At 48.1% G+C, this 16,169-nt stretch overlaps 1 protein-coding gene across 6 annotated transcripts in view; it reads left to right on the top strand.

Annotated features, from left to right (window-relative positions):
* Positions 1–16,169, top strand: part of PTPRU (protein tyrosine phosphatase receptor type U) — a 78,445-nt gene that overhangs the window by 46,022 nt on the left and 16,254 nt on the right. For 4 of the 6 annotated variants that reach the window (XM_077898814.1, XM_077898809.1, XM_077898812.1 and 1 more), the window contains 4 exons: positions 1,195–1,352; positions 11,635–11,825; positions 12,537–12,612; positions 13,108–13,184. In XM_077898814.1, the coding sequence (XP_077754940.1) occupies positions 1,195–1,352; positions 11,635–11,825; positions 12,537–12,612; positions 13,108–13,184 (502 nt within the window). Of the gene's footprint in view, positions 1–1,194; positions 1,353–11,634; positions 11,826–12,536; positions 12,613–13,107; positions 13,185–14,833; positions 14,852–16,169 lie in introns of all 6 variants that reach the window. The other 2 variants (XM_077898808.1, XM_077898811.1) reach the window with 1 other exon arrangement.

The following is a 16,169-nucleotide window of genomic DNA, read 5'->3' as shown; positions in this document are numbered from 1 at the left end:
TGTCCAGAGCCTGGTGGTTAGGGCATCCAGGGGTCATCCAGTCCTCCCCTACCCCAGACAGCTCTTGAGCAGGGATAGATTGATTAGAGTTTGCCTATCTGGAAAGATCCCTTCCTTGGCCTCTTTATCTCCACTGATGGTCAAGATTCCTGAGCCCTTTTAACCCAGAAGTCCTCTCTCGAGTCTACCCCTCATCCTGCATGCTGTAGGGCCCGGCAGGGTGAATGGCTATCTCATCTTAAGCCTTCCCTGTGATTGGGCCTCTTGCTCCACAGGTCTCAGGACGGGTCTCAAGACATGTCCCAAGTTACTTGCTCTTTCCCTTTTACTCAGCTCCTTGGGCATGGAGCTGTGCCCCCTGTGCTTCCTCCCCTTCCCTCAGAGTCCTGTGGAGTCACAAACTGCCATCCTCATCTGTAAAACTGGGCTGGAGGCCTGGGCTGTGCAGGGCCTTGTGCTAGGGGCATCTTCCCAGGCCTCTTCCCAGTCCTCTCAGGAGGGACCCGGCCTCTTGCCTCCTCCCTCTGCTGCTTCCAGTGGCTGCATGGACGGGAGGGCGGTGGCAGGAATATGGAGCCTGTGTGGATCTCTTTACATGTCTTATGTGGCCCGTGGTGGGACCATCCTGGGGGTTCTGGGTATAGGAAAACCAGTTGGAGTTCATTCCCTGCCCAGAGGAAGAGTCCTGAGCACTGGCTAAGCAGCGGCCAGACTCTCTGCCATGAAGGGGGAGCATAGTCCACCCCCATGTGGGGTTCTCAGGGCACATGTTTGATGAGGATGGCGGAAAGGAGGAGGGATCTGGGGGCGTGCTGGGGCTGGAGCTGGGGCAGTCATCTTCCTGGTTTGGATGGGGTGACTGCTGTGACACCAAAATAGTCCCAGAGTAACTACCCTTCCCATTTCCTGAGCCCTCCAGGCCAGTGACAGGAGCCAGGTCCCAGCCTGATGCCACTGCTGCTCCATCCCTTGTTCTCAGCAGAGGTCCCCAGGGTCTCTGCCCAGTCCCTCGTAGGGGTTAGGATGGGCAGCTGAGCAGAGCCCTCTGGTGAGCAGAGCCCTCTCAGTATTTAGAGATGCTTCTAGAATGCCACCTAGCCTCAAGGCCCCCTGACTGTGGGGCTTCCCCATCCACCTCTGGGTATTGTCCTGCCCAGCTCAGCACCCATGGCTCTTGTCAACCCCTCTCTGCAGCAAACCGGTGAACATGACCAAGGCCACTGTCAACTACCGCCAGGAGAAGACCCACATGATGAGTGCCGTGGACCGGAGCTTCACGGACCAGAGCACCCTGCAGGAGGACGAGCGGCTGGGCCTCTCCTTCATGGACACCCATGGCTATAGCCCCCGAGGTGAGTGCCTGACCCTCCTGCCCTTCCCCGTGGCTGTGGGATTCCATGCCTGAGCCAGTAGCACTGAGCCCCTCTGATGAGTTCTGTTAACACCTCAAACCTCAAATGAAGCATCTGTCGTGCTCCTGCTGGGTACCAGTCCTGGCGCTGGCAATGCAGAGGAGGCACGGGTATTACTTTTGCATTGGAGGAGCTTTAGGAAAATGGAGGACTAGACTCACAGGGGAGGAATACAAGGTCATATGCTGATTGTGGAAAGTGCTCTGGGGACTGAGAGAAAGGAGTGGTGCTGTGTGATCAGAGGGAGCTAGAGCAGTCTTGAGCCTGTTGAGCACCTGCTGCGGGAGAGGCAGGGGACCAGTGGTTAAGAAAGATTGCTCTGGAGTCAGACAGACCTGGGTTACATCTCACATCCCCTTGGCTGTGTGACCTGGGGCAAGCTGCTCAACCTCTCTGGATGTCTGCTTCCTCATGTACAAAACGGGGCTAAAGATCATCTCTGCCAGTAGGTCTGCTGGAACACTGAGTTGGGTATTACATCATATAGTTAGTGCTGGGCCCAGCATGCAGGCAGGATATGGTGAATTAGTACCTCCTCACACATCTTTTTATTTTATTTAGTGTTGATTTGTACAAAAGAAAATATCTAACGTTTGTGGAAGTCACTCAGTGATAATACAACAAATACCGGTGAATTAAGACATCTTCTGGGTGTCCCTCCCTAAGGATATGCCCTCCATTCTTCTTAGACATAAACACCCCCCTGAAATTTGTTATTTCAAATTAGACAAATTTAATTTGTCTGTTATTTCCTTACCTTTTGGGGAGTAGGTTTACCATGGTACATGCATCCCCAGTGTATTATATAGCTTTGCTCGTTTTGGGGCTTTGTAAAAATGCAGTCACGCTATTTCTCAGCTCAGCGTTGTGTTTCTCCTATTTGCCCAGGTGGAGGTTTCACTGTGTTTTTTTTTTTTGTTTTCTCTGATGTATAGTTTTCCATTATGTGAATGTATCGCACTTTATTTCTCCCTTCCTCCATCCAGTGACATCTCATTTGCTTCCAGTTTTCTTGTTATTACAAATGAGGCTGCTCTGAATGTTCTTAAGTGGATCTCCAGATGCACCTGCAATAGGACATATGCGAAGCAGCCAGCAGGAGTGTGTGCTGGCTCCCCTCTGGAAGATGGAACCGAGCTGTGTCCCAGAGTGGCTTCGCCTGTGCTCACGGCCGGCAGCAGCGACACAGAGCTTCTGCTGCTCTGCGGCAAGCTCAGAATTTGCCAGGCTTCTTCCCTTTTGCCAAACTAGTTTGTATAAAATGGTGATTCTCTATAGTCTTAATTTGCATTTCTCTGATTACTAATGAGGTTGAGTATAGTTTCAAATCATTATTGGCCATTCAGCTTTCTTTTTTCCTGAAATGCCTGTTCATGCCTTTTACCTAATTTTCTATTAGGTTTTCTGTTGCTTTCTTAGTGGTTCTTAGGAGTTCTTTATATATTTAGGATGATAATCACTTTTCACTGATGAATTGCAAATATCTTCTCTCAATTTGTGGCTCATCTTCGCAGGTTATTTATAGTGTCTTTGGAGGAACACGTTTTTATTTTAATTTAGTTGAGTTCATCAGTCTTTTACTTTTTGATTTCTACTTTTTGTGTTTCCTTCAAGAATGCTTCCTTTGCAGGGTCATAAAATATTTTTTACTTTTTTCCAAACCTTTTTATATTTTTGCATTGCACATTTCAATCTTTATCCATCTGTGATTGATTTTTGTGTGTCAGAGGAATGAAGGATTTTCTTTTTTTATATTTTCTTTTATTTATTTAATTTTTTTCTGTAGTAACTCATGTCCTAGCTTCTGTTACACTTTGTACTTTTTTCTTTTTTTTAAAGATTAAAATTTTTAAAAAATTTATTCATGATAGAATGAGAGAGAGAGACAGAGAGAGAGAGAAAGGCAGAGACACAGGCAGAGGGAGAAGCAGGCTCCATGCCGGGAGCCGGATGCGGGACTCGATCCCGGGACTCTAGGATCATGCCCTGGGCCAAAGGCAGGTGCTGAATCACTGAGCCACCCAAGGATCCCCCTTTTATGAGATTTTATTTATTCATGAGAGACAGAGAGAGAGAGGCAGAGACATAGGCAGAGAGAGAAGCAGGCTCCCCATGGGGAGCCTGATTCAGGACTCAATCCCAGGACCCCAGGATCATGCCCTGAGCCAAAGGCAGATGCTCAACCACTGAGCCACCCAGGTGCCCCTATACATTGTACTTTCATCATTCGTTGTGGAGCCACTCTCTTTGGAGACCATGCTTCTGTATGTTGGTAGGTTGTTTTTTGGCTCCTCATTCTCTTTGATGGGCTGATTTGGTCATTTGTGTGTCTGTTGATACCTCATTGCCTCATTGCTAGAGTTCTCTAAGTCTTGGTGTCTGAGACATCGCATTCTCCCGGCTTTGCTCCTCATCAGGGATGTCTTGGTTATTATTTGTCCTCATTCTCTTTCTCTTATGTTTTATTGATTGATTGATTATGTACAAGCAGGTGGCAGAGAGGCAGATGGAGAGGGAAAGAGAGAATCTCAAGCAGGCTCCATGCTTGGTGGAAGCCTGCTGTGGGGCTTGATCTCGCAACCCTGAGATCACGACCAGAGCCGAAATCAAGAGTTGGATGCTGAACCGATTGAACCACCCACGCTTCTCTCTTTCTCATACATTTTAGAATCATCTTTTCAACTTACTTGGAAAACTTTGTTGGGTGGATTTGTATCAAATGTTTGGATCAATCTGGGGAGAACTGACATCTTCTGAAATTGTGCATCCAAGAAGGGGATATATATCACCCTATATATTTAGGTCTTGAGTGTCTTTCAGTGATTTTCTCCATAAAATTCTGCACCTCTTTTGTTAGATGTACCCTCAGGTCCCTTGTATTTTTTATTTCCATTGCAAATCGTACATTGTGTGGGTGTGTGCAGTAAAATACAACTAACGTGGAATTTACCATCTTAACTGTTCTTAAGTGTGGGGTTTGGTGGTATTAAACACATGCATAATGTGCAGCCATCACCATTATCCAGCCCCCTAGCTCTGTTCATCTTGTGAAACTGAAACTCTGTTCCCATGAAGCGGTAACTCCCCATTCCTGCCTCTTCCCAGCCCCCAGCAACCACCACTCTACTTGCCGTGTCTGTGAATTTGACTACTCTAATTATCTCATATACGTGGAATCATAGAGCATTTGTCTTTTTTGTGACTGGCTTATGTCACTTAGCTGAATGTTTTCAAGCTTCTTTCATCATGTAGCATTTTTCAAAATTTTTTTCCTTCTTAAGGCTAATGAATATTCTGTGGCATGTATGTACCATATTTTGCTTATTCATTCATCCACCCATGGACATGTAGATTGCTTCCATTTTTTAGCTCTTGTGAAGAATGCTGCTGTGAACATAAGTATAACATGTATCTTTTTGAGACCCTAATTCAATTCTTTTGGGTACGCAGCCAGAAGTAGAATTGCTGGATCATATGGTAATTCTATTTTTAATTTTTTGAGCAACCACCATACAGATTTCCAGTGGCCGTGCTGTCTGGCATTCCCTCCAGCAGTGCACAGGGGCTCCAGTTTCTCCACATCCTTGTAATTCTGGTTATTTTCTGGGTTTTTGTTTTTGTTTTTGATAGTAGCCATTCCAGTGGTTGTTGAAGTGGTATCTCACTGAAGTTTTGATCTGCATTTCTCTAATGATGAGTGCTGTCACCTTGAGCATGTGCCATTTGTGTATCTTCTTTAGAGAAATATCTCTTCCAGCCCTTTGCCCATTTTTGATTTGGGTTTTTTATTTCTTTGTTGTAGAGTTTTAAGAGTTCTCTCTGTATTTTAGATATTAATCCCTTAGCAGATATATGCTTTGTACACATTTTCTCCTCTTCTCAGATTGCCTTTTTACTCTGTGGACTGTGTCTTTCGTTGCACAAAATTGTAAAAATTTTCATGAGGTCCAGTTTGTCCATTTTTCTCTCTTGTTGCCTATGCTTTTGGTGTCATAGCCAAGAAATCATTGTCAAATCCATTGTTATGAAGCTTTTGTCCTCTGTTTTCTTCTAAGAGTTTAAAAAAATTATCTTTTAAAAACAATTATTATGATTATGATTATTTTGGAGAAACAAAGAGCATGTGAGTGGGGGTGGAGGAGGGGCAGTATCTGGAGAGGGAATCTCAAGCAGGCTCTATGCTCAGTGTAAAGCCCAATGTGGGGTTTGATCTCATGATTCTGAGATCATGACATGAGCCAAAGTCAAGAGTCAGATGGGCACTCAACTGACAGAGCCACCCAGGTGCCCCTCTTCTAAGAGTTTTATAGTGTTGGGCCTTACATTGAGGTCTTTGATCTAGTTTGTTAGATGTACCCTCATCATTTTTAAAAAATGTACAGTTTTAATTTCTGTATATAGTGTGAGGTAATGGTCCAAATCCATTTCTTTTTCATGTGGATGTCCAGTTTTCCCAAGATAAATGGTACACTTTTAAAATATTGTATTTCTAATGGCTGCTCATATAGAGAAATATAGTTGATTTTTAATATATATATGTGTGTGTATATAAAACATATCCATGGTCCTTGATAACCTTATTTATTAATTTTCATTTGTCTGTAGAATCTTTCAGGTTTTCTGAGTATGATCAAAGGGTCTGTAAATACAGACAATTTTGTTTCTTCTGTCTCATTTCCTTTCCTTTTTTCCCTTGTCTTTCTGCATGGTGCTGTCTGGGACCTTCCGCACTGGGTTGGATGGAAGTGGTAATAGCAGGAATCCTTGTCTTGTTTTCCTGATTTTTTAAAAAAGATTTTATTTTTTTATTCATGAGAAACACAGAGAGAGGCAGAAACATACGCAGAGGGAGAAGCAGGCTCCCTGTGGGGAACCTGATGCGGGACTGGATCCCAGGACTCTGGGCTCATGCCCTGAGCCAAAGGCGTCTGAGCCACCCAGGTGCCCCTTGTTTTCCTGATTTTAAAAGAAATTCTTCTGACATTAAACACTGAGCATGAAGTTTGCTACAGTTTTTGGTAGAAATGTTTTATCAGGTTAACAAGTTTTAGTTTTTAGTTTCAGGTTTTAGTTTGCTAAGAGGTTTTATTGAAATGGGCATTAAACTTTTTTTGTTTTAATAAGGTTAACAAGGTGAGGGACATTTTCAGATTTTCTAAAGTTAAAATAATCTTCGGTGCCTGGCATAAATTCAGCCTGGTCATGATGCATTGTATTTTTTATGTCTTGTTGGATTCGGTATAGGTATCATATTGTTCAAGATTTCAAAGCTGTATTCAAGAGTGGGATTGGCCCATGATTTTTTCCTTTTTGTGCTATTCTTGTCTGGTTTTTAGTATCGATTCTGTTAGCCTTGTAAAATGCACTGAGGTCTCTTCTCTTTTTTCCTTATTATGAAAGATGGGAATAATTGTCATCTTGAAAGTTTGGTGGAATTCACCTGTAAAATAATCTTTTCCTCTGTTTTCTTTGTGGAAAAATTTTAAACTTTTAATACAGTTTATTTAAAGGAGCCAAGGACTATTGAAACTTCCTATTTTTTTCCAAACATTTTTAGTAAGTGATTATTTGTCTAGGAATTTGCCCATTTTGTGTAAGTTTTCAAACTCACAGATGTGCAGGTATTTATCATGTTGTCCTTGTGATCTTCCTCATTAAACTCTCACCCAGCCCAGCAAGGTAGCTATTATCAACTCATCTTACACGTGAGAAAACAGAGGGGTTCAGAGACAGGAAGTCACTTGTCAAACAGCCAGGAAGTGGCAGAGCTGGAATTTAAATGCAGGTCTCTTTGAGCTGCAAAGAGCTGTTTTCCATCTTGTGCTGGGCCTTCAGCATGGCATGGGCAGGATTTGGACAGGCAGCAATGGGAAAAGAAGGGCATGCCTGGGTGAGGCAACAGCATGAGTGGGTGAGCATATGCAGCGGTGTGATTGGTGGGAAATTCAAGTGGGTGTTGGGGAGAGTGGGAAGTGGGGGCAGTGTGGGTGTGTGCCTTGCTGCTGAGTCACGTTGAGAAATCCAGAGGGGCAGGGTGCTTGGGCTCTGCCTCCAGCCAGATCATTGACAGCTGGGGTGATGTGGCCTAGGGAAGTCAGGCCCAGGCTAATTGCCATGTGGTTGGTGGGAACAATCAGTGCTGCTGGGGTCTCAAGAAGATGCACCTTTGGGTCGAGGTGGTGACAGTGTGGGCTGGGCTGGACAGGACAGGGCTGCTGGGAAGGGGGGGAGTGGGACAAGCTATGGCAGATGTCTGTTCAGGGGACAGGGGCCATGGGTCAGCCCCTTTTCTCTCTCTCTCTCCACACCCTATGCTGGTCTAGCCTCCACTCCCTTCTTTGCTTTCCAAACAGAGGAGCCCAGATTTTTGTGGTGTGGAACAGAAAGCCATGTTGATTTTGATGCGTCCTCAGTCTGTGAATTTTTTACCATGGGTATTTTTAACGCTGAGTAAATGGTGTGAGGAAGCTGTCTGGGATGTTGCCAGGACGTGGCAATGGACCCTCCCCCCCCCAACCTCTGTGTCTGAAATCCTGCCTGTGAAAACCCTCAGCCCCTTCTAAGCCCTGTCCATCTGGAGCTCTTCACCCCTGTGGATGCCAGTGGGTTCCACCTGCCAAATGGTTTGTCATTAAGTGCTAGATCCTTTTCATCACCGTGAATTCTTGTTTATCAGGAAGAAAGAAACAGAGAAAGCAGGGTAGACAACAGGGCCCAGGTTTGAATCCTATGCTACTGCTTAATGACCAGGTAACTTACCCTTTGTCAGCCTTGGTTTCCTCATTTGGATTGGGGATAACAGTAGTGCTTATATCATAGAACAGTATTTTTTCTTGAAGATTTAAAAAATTTATTTATTCATGAGAGACACAGAGAGAGAGGCAGAGACAAGGGCAGAGGGAGAAGCAGGCTCCCTGTGGGGCACGGATATGGGACTCGATCCCAGGACCGTGGGATCACGCCCTGAGCTGCGGCAGGCACTCAACCACTGAGCCACCTAGGCGTCCCCATCATAGGAACAGTCTAAGGATTAAGTGACCTGAGTATCACGCCAAACATATGAAAGCACTTGATACGTAAGACATTATTCACTATTTTTACAAGCTATGTTTCTTTATAGTTATATCTTAATTGCAGTAGTGAAGGAACAGTCTGGAGTGGTGCCAGACCATATAACTGGGGGCCTGTCCTCATCTGAGGCGATGGGAATCAGGGAAGGGGACTATCTTTGAGGAAGGTCTGAAGATTTTCATTTTCACGTGGGGAAACTGAGGCCCAGAGAGGTCAAGGGACTCAACTCAGAATTCAAATTCAGGTCTCTCTGACTCCAGACGCAATGCTTTTGCCTCTGGGCCCCAGACCTCCCTCCCTAGACCTCAGTTGTCCAGTTGGGTACTTGTAGAAGGTGTCCCACAATCACGGTGGAGCTGGGGAGAGCCTGGAATAAGCCCCAGGAGGCATCCTGAAGCTGAGGGCTGGCTCTCACCTTCCCTCACCTCTTCCTCCAAGCTGGTCCTGGGGGTGGGGGTGGGAGTGAGGAAGAGCTTGTGTCTCAAATCCCATGGGGGAGACCACACACAAGGACAGTGGAGAGCTGTCTTCTCTGGGCCTCAGAAGTAGAAGGTCCTCTTGGCAACATCATGGCTCAACACCCTGCTGTCTTCTGGTGGTCTTTATAGAGCAGCTTATGTCCTTCTTGGGCTCAGATGGAAGCCACCCTGATTTGGCTGTGACTTCCAGGCAGGACCCCGACCAGGTGGGATTATTTTGCTTGTCTTCAGCCATTGCAAGTTGATTCTACGTGTATGTGAGGCTACACCTCAAGAGCCCTCCACCTCAAGAGCCCTCCAGGGAGCTGTCAGCATGGCTTCTACTAACAGCCCTAAGACTCCTCTGTCTCTCCCAGTTTGTCAAGCCAGCAGATAGCCTTTGTCTTGAAATCTATGCGCTTGTGTATCTGTTGTAGATGCTCTTCAGAACTGTCAGGTCCTGAACCAGGATCCTGCAGTTGGAGAAGGGCCAGGAAAGGAAGGCCCCCTACAGTCAGCCAACTGCCCTGGCTTCCTGGGACTAATTATGTCCACAGCCTCATCTGCAGGTGCTTGCTATGTGCCAGGCACCGGGCTGGGTGCTTTATAGGCATTATCTTATTTAATATTTATATAATCATAATAATCATAATCATAATGGCAACAGTTTTTGTCTTCACTTGAGGGAGGTTTAGGGAGAGTAACATCCCCAGGGTCCCACACAGAACTGGGATTTGATCTCAGGCCTGACTCCAGGGTCTGTAATTTTTTTTTTAAAGATTTTATTTATTCATTAGAGACAGAGAGAGAGAGAGAGAGACAGACAGACAAACAGGCAGAGGGAGAAGCAGGCTCCATTCCATGCAGGGAGCCTGATGTGGAACTCGATCCTGGGTCTCCAGGATCATGGCGTGGGCTGAAGGTGGCGCTAAACTGCTAAGCCAACGGGGCTGCCCCCAGAGCCTGTATCTTAATCACCACAGTCATCCCTGTGTTCCCCTGAGGATGTTTCACAAAACAAACAAAACTCTCTGTGGTGAGAGATGGTGGTGAAACATTGCTATTTCTACTCATCTCTTGGAGATTGACAATGCACACTGATCTGTAGGGAGCCCTGGGAGGTCTTATAGGGAAGAAACATACTTTTTTCATTTCAACCAGAATTTCACAGATTCCTTTAAAACAGAGAACTCATCCTCATCTTCCTTCTCTTCTCCTTTTTTAATGGAGTAGCACTTAGTCATCTGCCATCATCAGTGTTTTCTGGAATGCAGTTTCGCAACTGCTACATTAGGCAAGTCTCTTCTTTGGGCCTCAGTTTCTCCATCTGAAGAATCAGGGGCTTGGTGTATCTGACCACAGTGCTGTAACTGACACGTGACTTGCCCTCTGGCTCTAAGTAGAAAATCTGGATCAAATGTGGAGGAATTGTCTTCAGACATTGGGTGACAGGGAGCTCAGGACTGATCCCCAAGAGAAGAGGAAAGAGTGGGCCGTGCCATCGCACTGCCTGTCTGCCTGGAGGCAGTTTTCAAACTGTAGCATAGACAGTTTGCCCTGCATGGGGGTCCCCTTGATTTGAAGAGACGGGGTTTGGAGTTTGGGGGAGTTGAGCTGTGCAGGGGTCTGTCCTGGTGTCATGAATCCATTGTGTCTGTCCATGAGTAGGACTCAGAGGCCAGGTGCCAGAGAAGGTTACAAAGAAGGCTCATTCTGGCCAATATCTGAAGGATGGATATGAGGTTATCAGGAAAAAACAGAAGGAGATGGGTGTTGGAGGTGGTGGGAAGGGAAGGGGCTGGCATCTGGGCCCTGCTGGGGGTTCCCCACCTGACCCTACTCGACCACACTTGGGCAGAGAAGAGCTATGAGAAATGTGGAGGGCTGGCCTTGACTGAGCCTCCTGCATTGTACCCAGGACAGGAGAGAAATGGGCATTAAGAGAGTGTCCAGAGGCGGGTGTGACCGAGAGGGGCACTTGGCTCAGTCCCAGGACCTGAGGGATCAGGGTGGGATATCCTTGGGAACATCTCCCCAGAAGAGAGGGGAGTGGGTGGGTCTGGAGGGAGGGGATAGTTTTCCCAGGGTGTGTGTTGTGTGCTCTTGTGCATGCGCGTGTGTGTCACCGTGAACCTCTCGACCTGTTCCCTAGTTGGCTGAGGCCGCCGCACAGGCTGACAATGGAAATGCTTACGCAGGAGAAATGCTTCTATTCAGGTGTCTCGCGTTAATCTGTGGAGGGGGTGGCAGCAGCAGCTAATTTCGGGATTTGCTTGTCTTTGAATGGGGTAATTACTGGGAGTTGCCAATTGTTCCAGATTGTTCTCTGGAAGAGGGAGAGAAGAGGGGGTGCTCTCATGGGCTCTGCTGAGTGCTGCCCCCTGCAGGCAGTGCGGTGAAGTCACAGGGTGGTCCAGGCTGGGGAGCAACTGGATGGAGTCAGGGGACCCCAGGATCCCAGCCGGGCCAGGAGGGCTGGGCTGGAAGGGCCCTCAGAGGCCCCGTCACCCAACCTGCTCATTTTACGGATGGAAAAACCGAAGCAGAAGGGAAGGGACTGGCCAGGCCTCTTGGCTCCCGGGAACCCCCTCCATGTGGCCCATTCACCCCCTCTCATGCCTTGAGTCTGTGTGAGGCTCCCCCGGCTGGGGGCATTGTGCGTCAGGAACCCCTTTTCTTCCCTCTGTCTGCAGGAGACCAGCGCAGTGGTGGGGTCACTGAGGCCAGCAGCCTCCTGGGGGGCTCGCCACGGCGTCCCTGCGGCCGGAAGGGCTCCCCGTATCACACGGGGCAGCTGCACCCTGCAGTGCGTGTGGCCGACCTCCTGCAGCACATCAACCAGATGAAGACGGCTGAGGGCTATGGCTTCAAGCAGGAGTACGAGGTGCAGGGCCCCAGTCCTGCCAGGACCCCTCACCAGGGCCTTGCCCGTTTCTCACTCCCGTGGACCCTGACCCTGGGCAACCCTCAGCCTAGCCCTGGAGGACCTTTGCTCTGACAGCCCCTAACTCAACCTAAGTTTTTTTACCTTGACCCCACCCCCAATCTCAGACTGACTTGGTTTCTCACACCACTCCCGATCCTGACCAGAAGTCTGACCTTCAGTCTTCTGTGTCTCCATCTAGACCTGCTCATGATCCTTCTCTTCTCCCTAATATGACTCTGACCACCTACCTATACTGACCCTGATCTCTGACCTAACACCCAGCCCGAATTTGACCCTGACTCTCATCCTAAATTCCATCTGAACTCAGATTTGAATCTCATTCTCCCTCCATCTGCACTCTGACACTACCTCCTTCTAACCTTCATTTGACCTTCACTTTTATCTTCTTCCCAACTCACACCTGGATTTACCCTAAACCTGACACCCCCCCACCCCTGCTTTTTTCATTTCCTCCCTCCCACTGCTTGGCTTTGAATTTAGTCCCTTGCTGATAAAGGGATATCCGGTGACTTTATCTCAGGCACCACATTGATCCCTGAATCTGGCCCTTATCCCTGGTCTCACTCCCATCCTGTTAGGGGATGGGGTCTTACAAGGGGAGGGGTTTCCCTTCCTTGCTGACTATGGCCTTACTTTCCCTTCTGGCAGAGCTTCTTTGAAGGCTGGGATGCCACAAAGAAGAAAGACAAGGTCAAGGGTAGCCGGCAAGAGCCCACGCCTGCCTGTGAGTCCTGGGAAAGGGCCTGGGTCTGGGGTGTGGGTGGGAGGGATCTGAGTATAGTGGGGGAGAACAGCCAGAGTGAGCCACTTATTGAGAGCCTCCCACATGCCAAGCCATGTACCGATTACCACACCCATTATTTTACTTATTTTTCTCAATAACCCAGATGTATGAGACCTATTATAACCCCTACTTTACAGATAAGGAAACTGAGGCTTGGGAGGTTAAGCTCCCTGCTCAAGGTCACACAGCTAACACTTGCCTGAGTGGCACATGACCTTGGGTCTCCTTGATGCCACAGCCTAGGTTTTAACCACTGGCCCGTCCTGCCCCCTCTGGTGCCGAGAGCCTCCTGGTGAGCCCTGAGCCTCTGGGTACCCTGGCTCTCCTGCCTGTGCCGTCCCTTTGGCCTCCTGGAAGCCTCCCCTCATTGCCCTAGCCCTGCGCTCCCTAGCTCAATCCCTGCCCACCCCATGGCCACCTGCTTTGTGTTTTCAGATGATCGGCACCGAGTGAAACTGCCCCCGATGATGGGAGGCCCCGATGCCGACTACATTAACGCCAACTACATAGACGTGAGTGCCTCGCCGTCATCTCTGCTGGCCTGGCCCTGCCTGCTCCAGGCGCACTGCCCAGGCAGGCCAGCATCCTGGCAGGGAATACCCTTCTGCAGTCAGTGCCAGAGAGCTTGGGGGAGGGTAGAGCAAAGCTATCAGGGAAACTTCCTGTGGGGTGGACAGGTGGGGGTTTCAGTGAAGCAGGAAGGAGAGGTAGTGGGCAGATAGCTAGGCCTGGAGTCCAAGAAGGAGCCCCTCTCAGGAAGGACCGAGAGGCTCAGAGGTAGGATTTGCATGACTCACACAGTAAGGCTGCAAGTAGGCAGGGGTGGATTGGGAAGGCCCCAGATGGCAGGCCGAAGAGATGGAACTTTTCCCTAGGGGTCCCAGGGAGTTGCTAAGAGTATTTTGACTGTGAGCTGAGTGGTACCTTAAGAACAACTCATGTTTATTGAGAATGTACTGTGTGCCAAGCACTGTGCTAAGCAATTTATATCAAAGATTTCATTTTATATAATCCCTGAAATCACGCTATGAGTTAGCATCGTGACCTCATTTTACAGGTGAGAAAACAGGCTCAGAGAGGTGGAGCTACTTGTCCAAGGTCACATAGCTTGTGAGTGGGCGAGAAGGAACTCAAATCTCAGCCTGTCTGTGTCTCCAAAGCCTCTGCTGCCAACCATGAGGCTCTTCTGCCATCGAATGCAGCAGCTAGGTCTGGATGGGCCAGAGGAAGGGGCTGGGGACGACAGGGCAGGCAGCCAGGAAGCCCAGGCTACTGAGTGATGAGGTGACGAATCTGCTCCCCAGGTGTGAATGAGGGTGAGATGGGACAGGGCCCAGGGACCCTGGTCAGACTGCCCCAGCCTGACAGCAAGTCAAGTTTGGGAGAGAATCTTTTATTCATTTACCAGATCTATTTTGAGCATCTACCATGTGCCAGGCATTGTCCTGGGCACTAGAGGTATGGCAGTGAACCAGATAGACACCATCCCTGCCTTCCTTGAACATATAGATTCTAATGGGGAAGGCATATGAATGTATATACAAATAAAATAATTTCAGATTAGTTGGGAAAGCACAGTCCAGGGAAGAGGAATGACTCTCCCAGTGTCACACAGCAACTTAGTGGTATGGCCAGGGTTACTCATGGTGGGCTGCATGGAGGTGGGGGCTTGAGCTGGCTTTGGGTGGCCAGAGAGGAAAGGGTGGGAGTAGGGAGCTACAGGAGCGAAGGAGGAGGAAGGTGTATACCTGGGAGGTGGGATAGTCAGGGACTCTGGAGACCTCTCCTCTCCCTCTTCTTCACCTCCTGGGGGGTGAAATTATGCTACCCCATATTTTCCAGGATTCCTTGCCTTCTTTCCCTACCTCCTGTGCTCTCCCTTGACTGGGGTATGGGCTGGGCCTAGCCTTTCGGACTTGGGTGACTTCGATGACAGGGGCCTCTTCTGGGTCTCCTCAGTGTCCCAGTTGGCTTCCCCCTGGGCCCCAGCAGGCTCATGCCTCTCCCCACTCTCTGGCCCAGCCCTGCCCCCGTCTCTGCTCTGCCTCCCCTACTCACATTGCGCATCCTGGCCACTCCTGTGCTCCGACCACCTCCATCTGCCTCTGGCCTAATATCTGTCTCTTTTGCTTTGTTCTGTTCCCTCACTGGAATCATTAAGATTCGGATAAACCGTGAAGTAAGTATCTCTCTCCCCGTCTCCTCCTCCTCCTCTCTTCTCACCAGCTGTATCTTAGACTCTCTCATGGTCTCTGGCTGTCTTTCTCTCTGTCTCTGTCCCCCTTTCCCCTCCACTCGTGCACCCAATGCCAACTGTCCATTTCAACAGCCTGGCCAAGGGCCACCCAGGGCTGCAGACTCAATGTGACACCTGTTGTAAACAAGTCCTTGCCATCCTCCACTGCCCTGAGATGGGGCATCAGTGATGGGGTGCTTCCACAGGCCCCACTGACCGGCTACCACCTCTGTCACCTCTGGCTCCCCAGCTCCCCTCACCCAGTGAGTCTCACCAGCCATACCTCCTGTATGGCGCTGGCAGGGGTCGGTGGGGGAAGCTGCTTTGGGTGCTCCCTCTCTGCTGCTTGGGGTCAGGGTCTTCAAGGAAGCAAGGACAGCCCCACCAGTCCCCTTAAAACTAATTTCTCTGGTGTTCGAATCCCTTTGTGATCAGTTTGCTTGAAACTCAACCCTAACTACTTTGCCCTCAATTTAGAGCTACTCTGAATGTTTTATTATGGGGGAGCACTTTAGGTATTCTATTTTTACTTTTATTTAGTATCCTTTTTTTAGAAAAAGATTTTGTTTATTTATTAGAGAGAGAACACAGAGAGAAAGAGCATGAGCTGGGGGAGGGGTAGAGGGAGAAGCAGACTCCCCATCAAGCAGGGGGCCTGACTTGGGGCCCGACCCCGGGATCACAACCTAAGCCAAAGGCAGATGCTTAATGAACTGAGCCACCCAGGCACCCCGGGTATTCTATTTTTAAAAATTGTGTCATCCCTGGGCCTTCTAGGAATATTTTAAAAAGTCCTATCATCTAGTGGTACTTCAGTTTGGTTTTTGATATATACATTCAACCTTTGAACAGCATGGGTTTGAACTGTACTGGTCCACTTTCTGTGGATTTTCTTTATAAATATAGTAAATATTATAAACATATTTCTTATTTCTTTTGATTTCCTAATACTTTCTTTTCTCTAGCTTACTTGGTTATGAGAATACAGTATATAATACTATGTAACACACAAAATATGTGTTACTTGAGTGTTCATGTTATTGGTAAGGCTATTAGTAGTTAAGTTTTGGGGGAGTCAAAAGTTATGTGTGGATTTTCAACTTCCCCAGGGGGGCAATGCCCCAAACCCCCCGTGTTGTTTAAGGGTGAACTGCATATATTTGATGCCTGATGGGATTGTTTGTTATTTTGTGGGCACCTTTCTATTTTACCTCCTTATATATAAAAAAAATTTTGTTTTTTAAAGATTGCAGAAATATAA

Source organism: Canis aureus, chromosome 5 (genome assembly GCF_053574225.1).
Source record: "Canis aureus isolate CA01 chromosome 5, VMU_Caureus_v.1.0, whole genome shotgun sequence".
Lineage (NCBI taxonomy): Eukaryota > Metazoa > Chordata > Mammalia > Carnivora > Canidae > Canis > Canis aureus.
The sequence above is the reverse complement of the archived record's forward strand: the minus strand, read 5'-3'. Positions and strand labels throughout refer to the sequence as shown.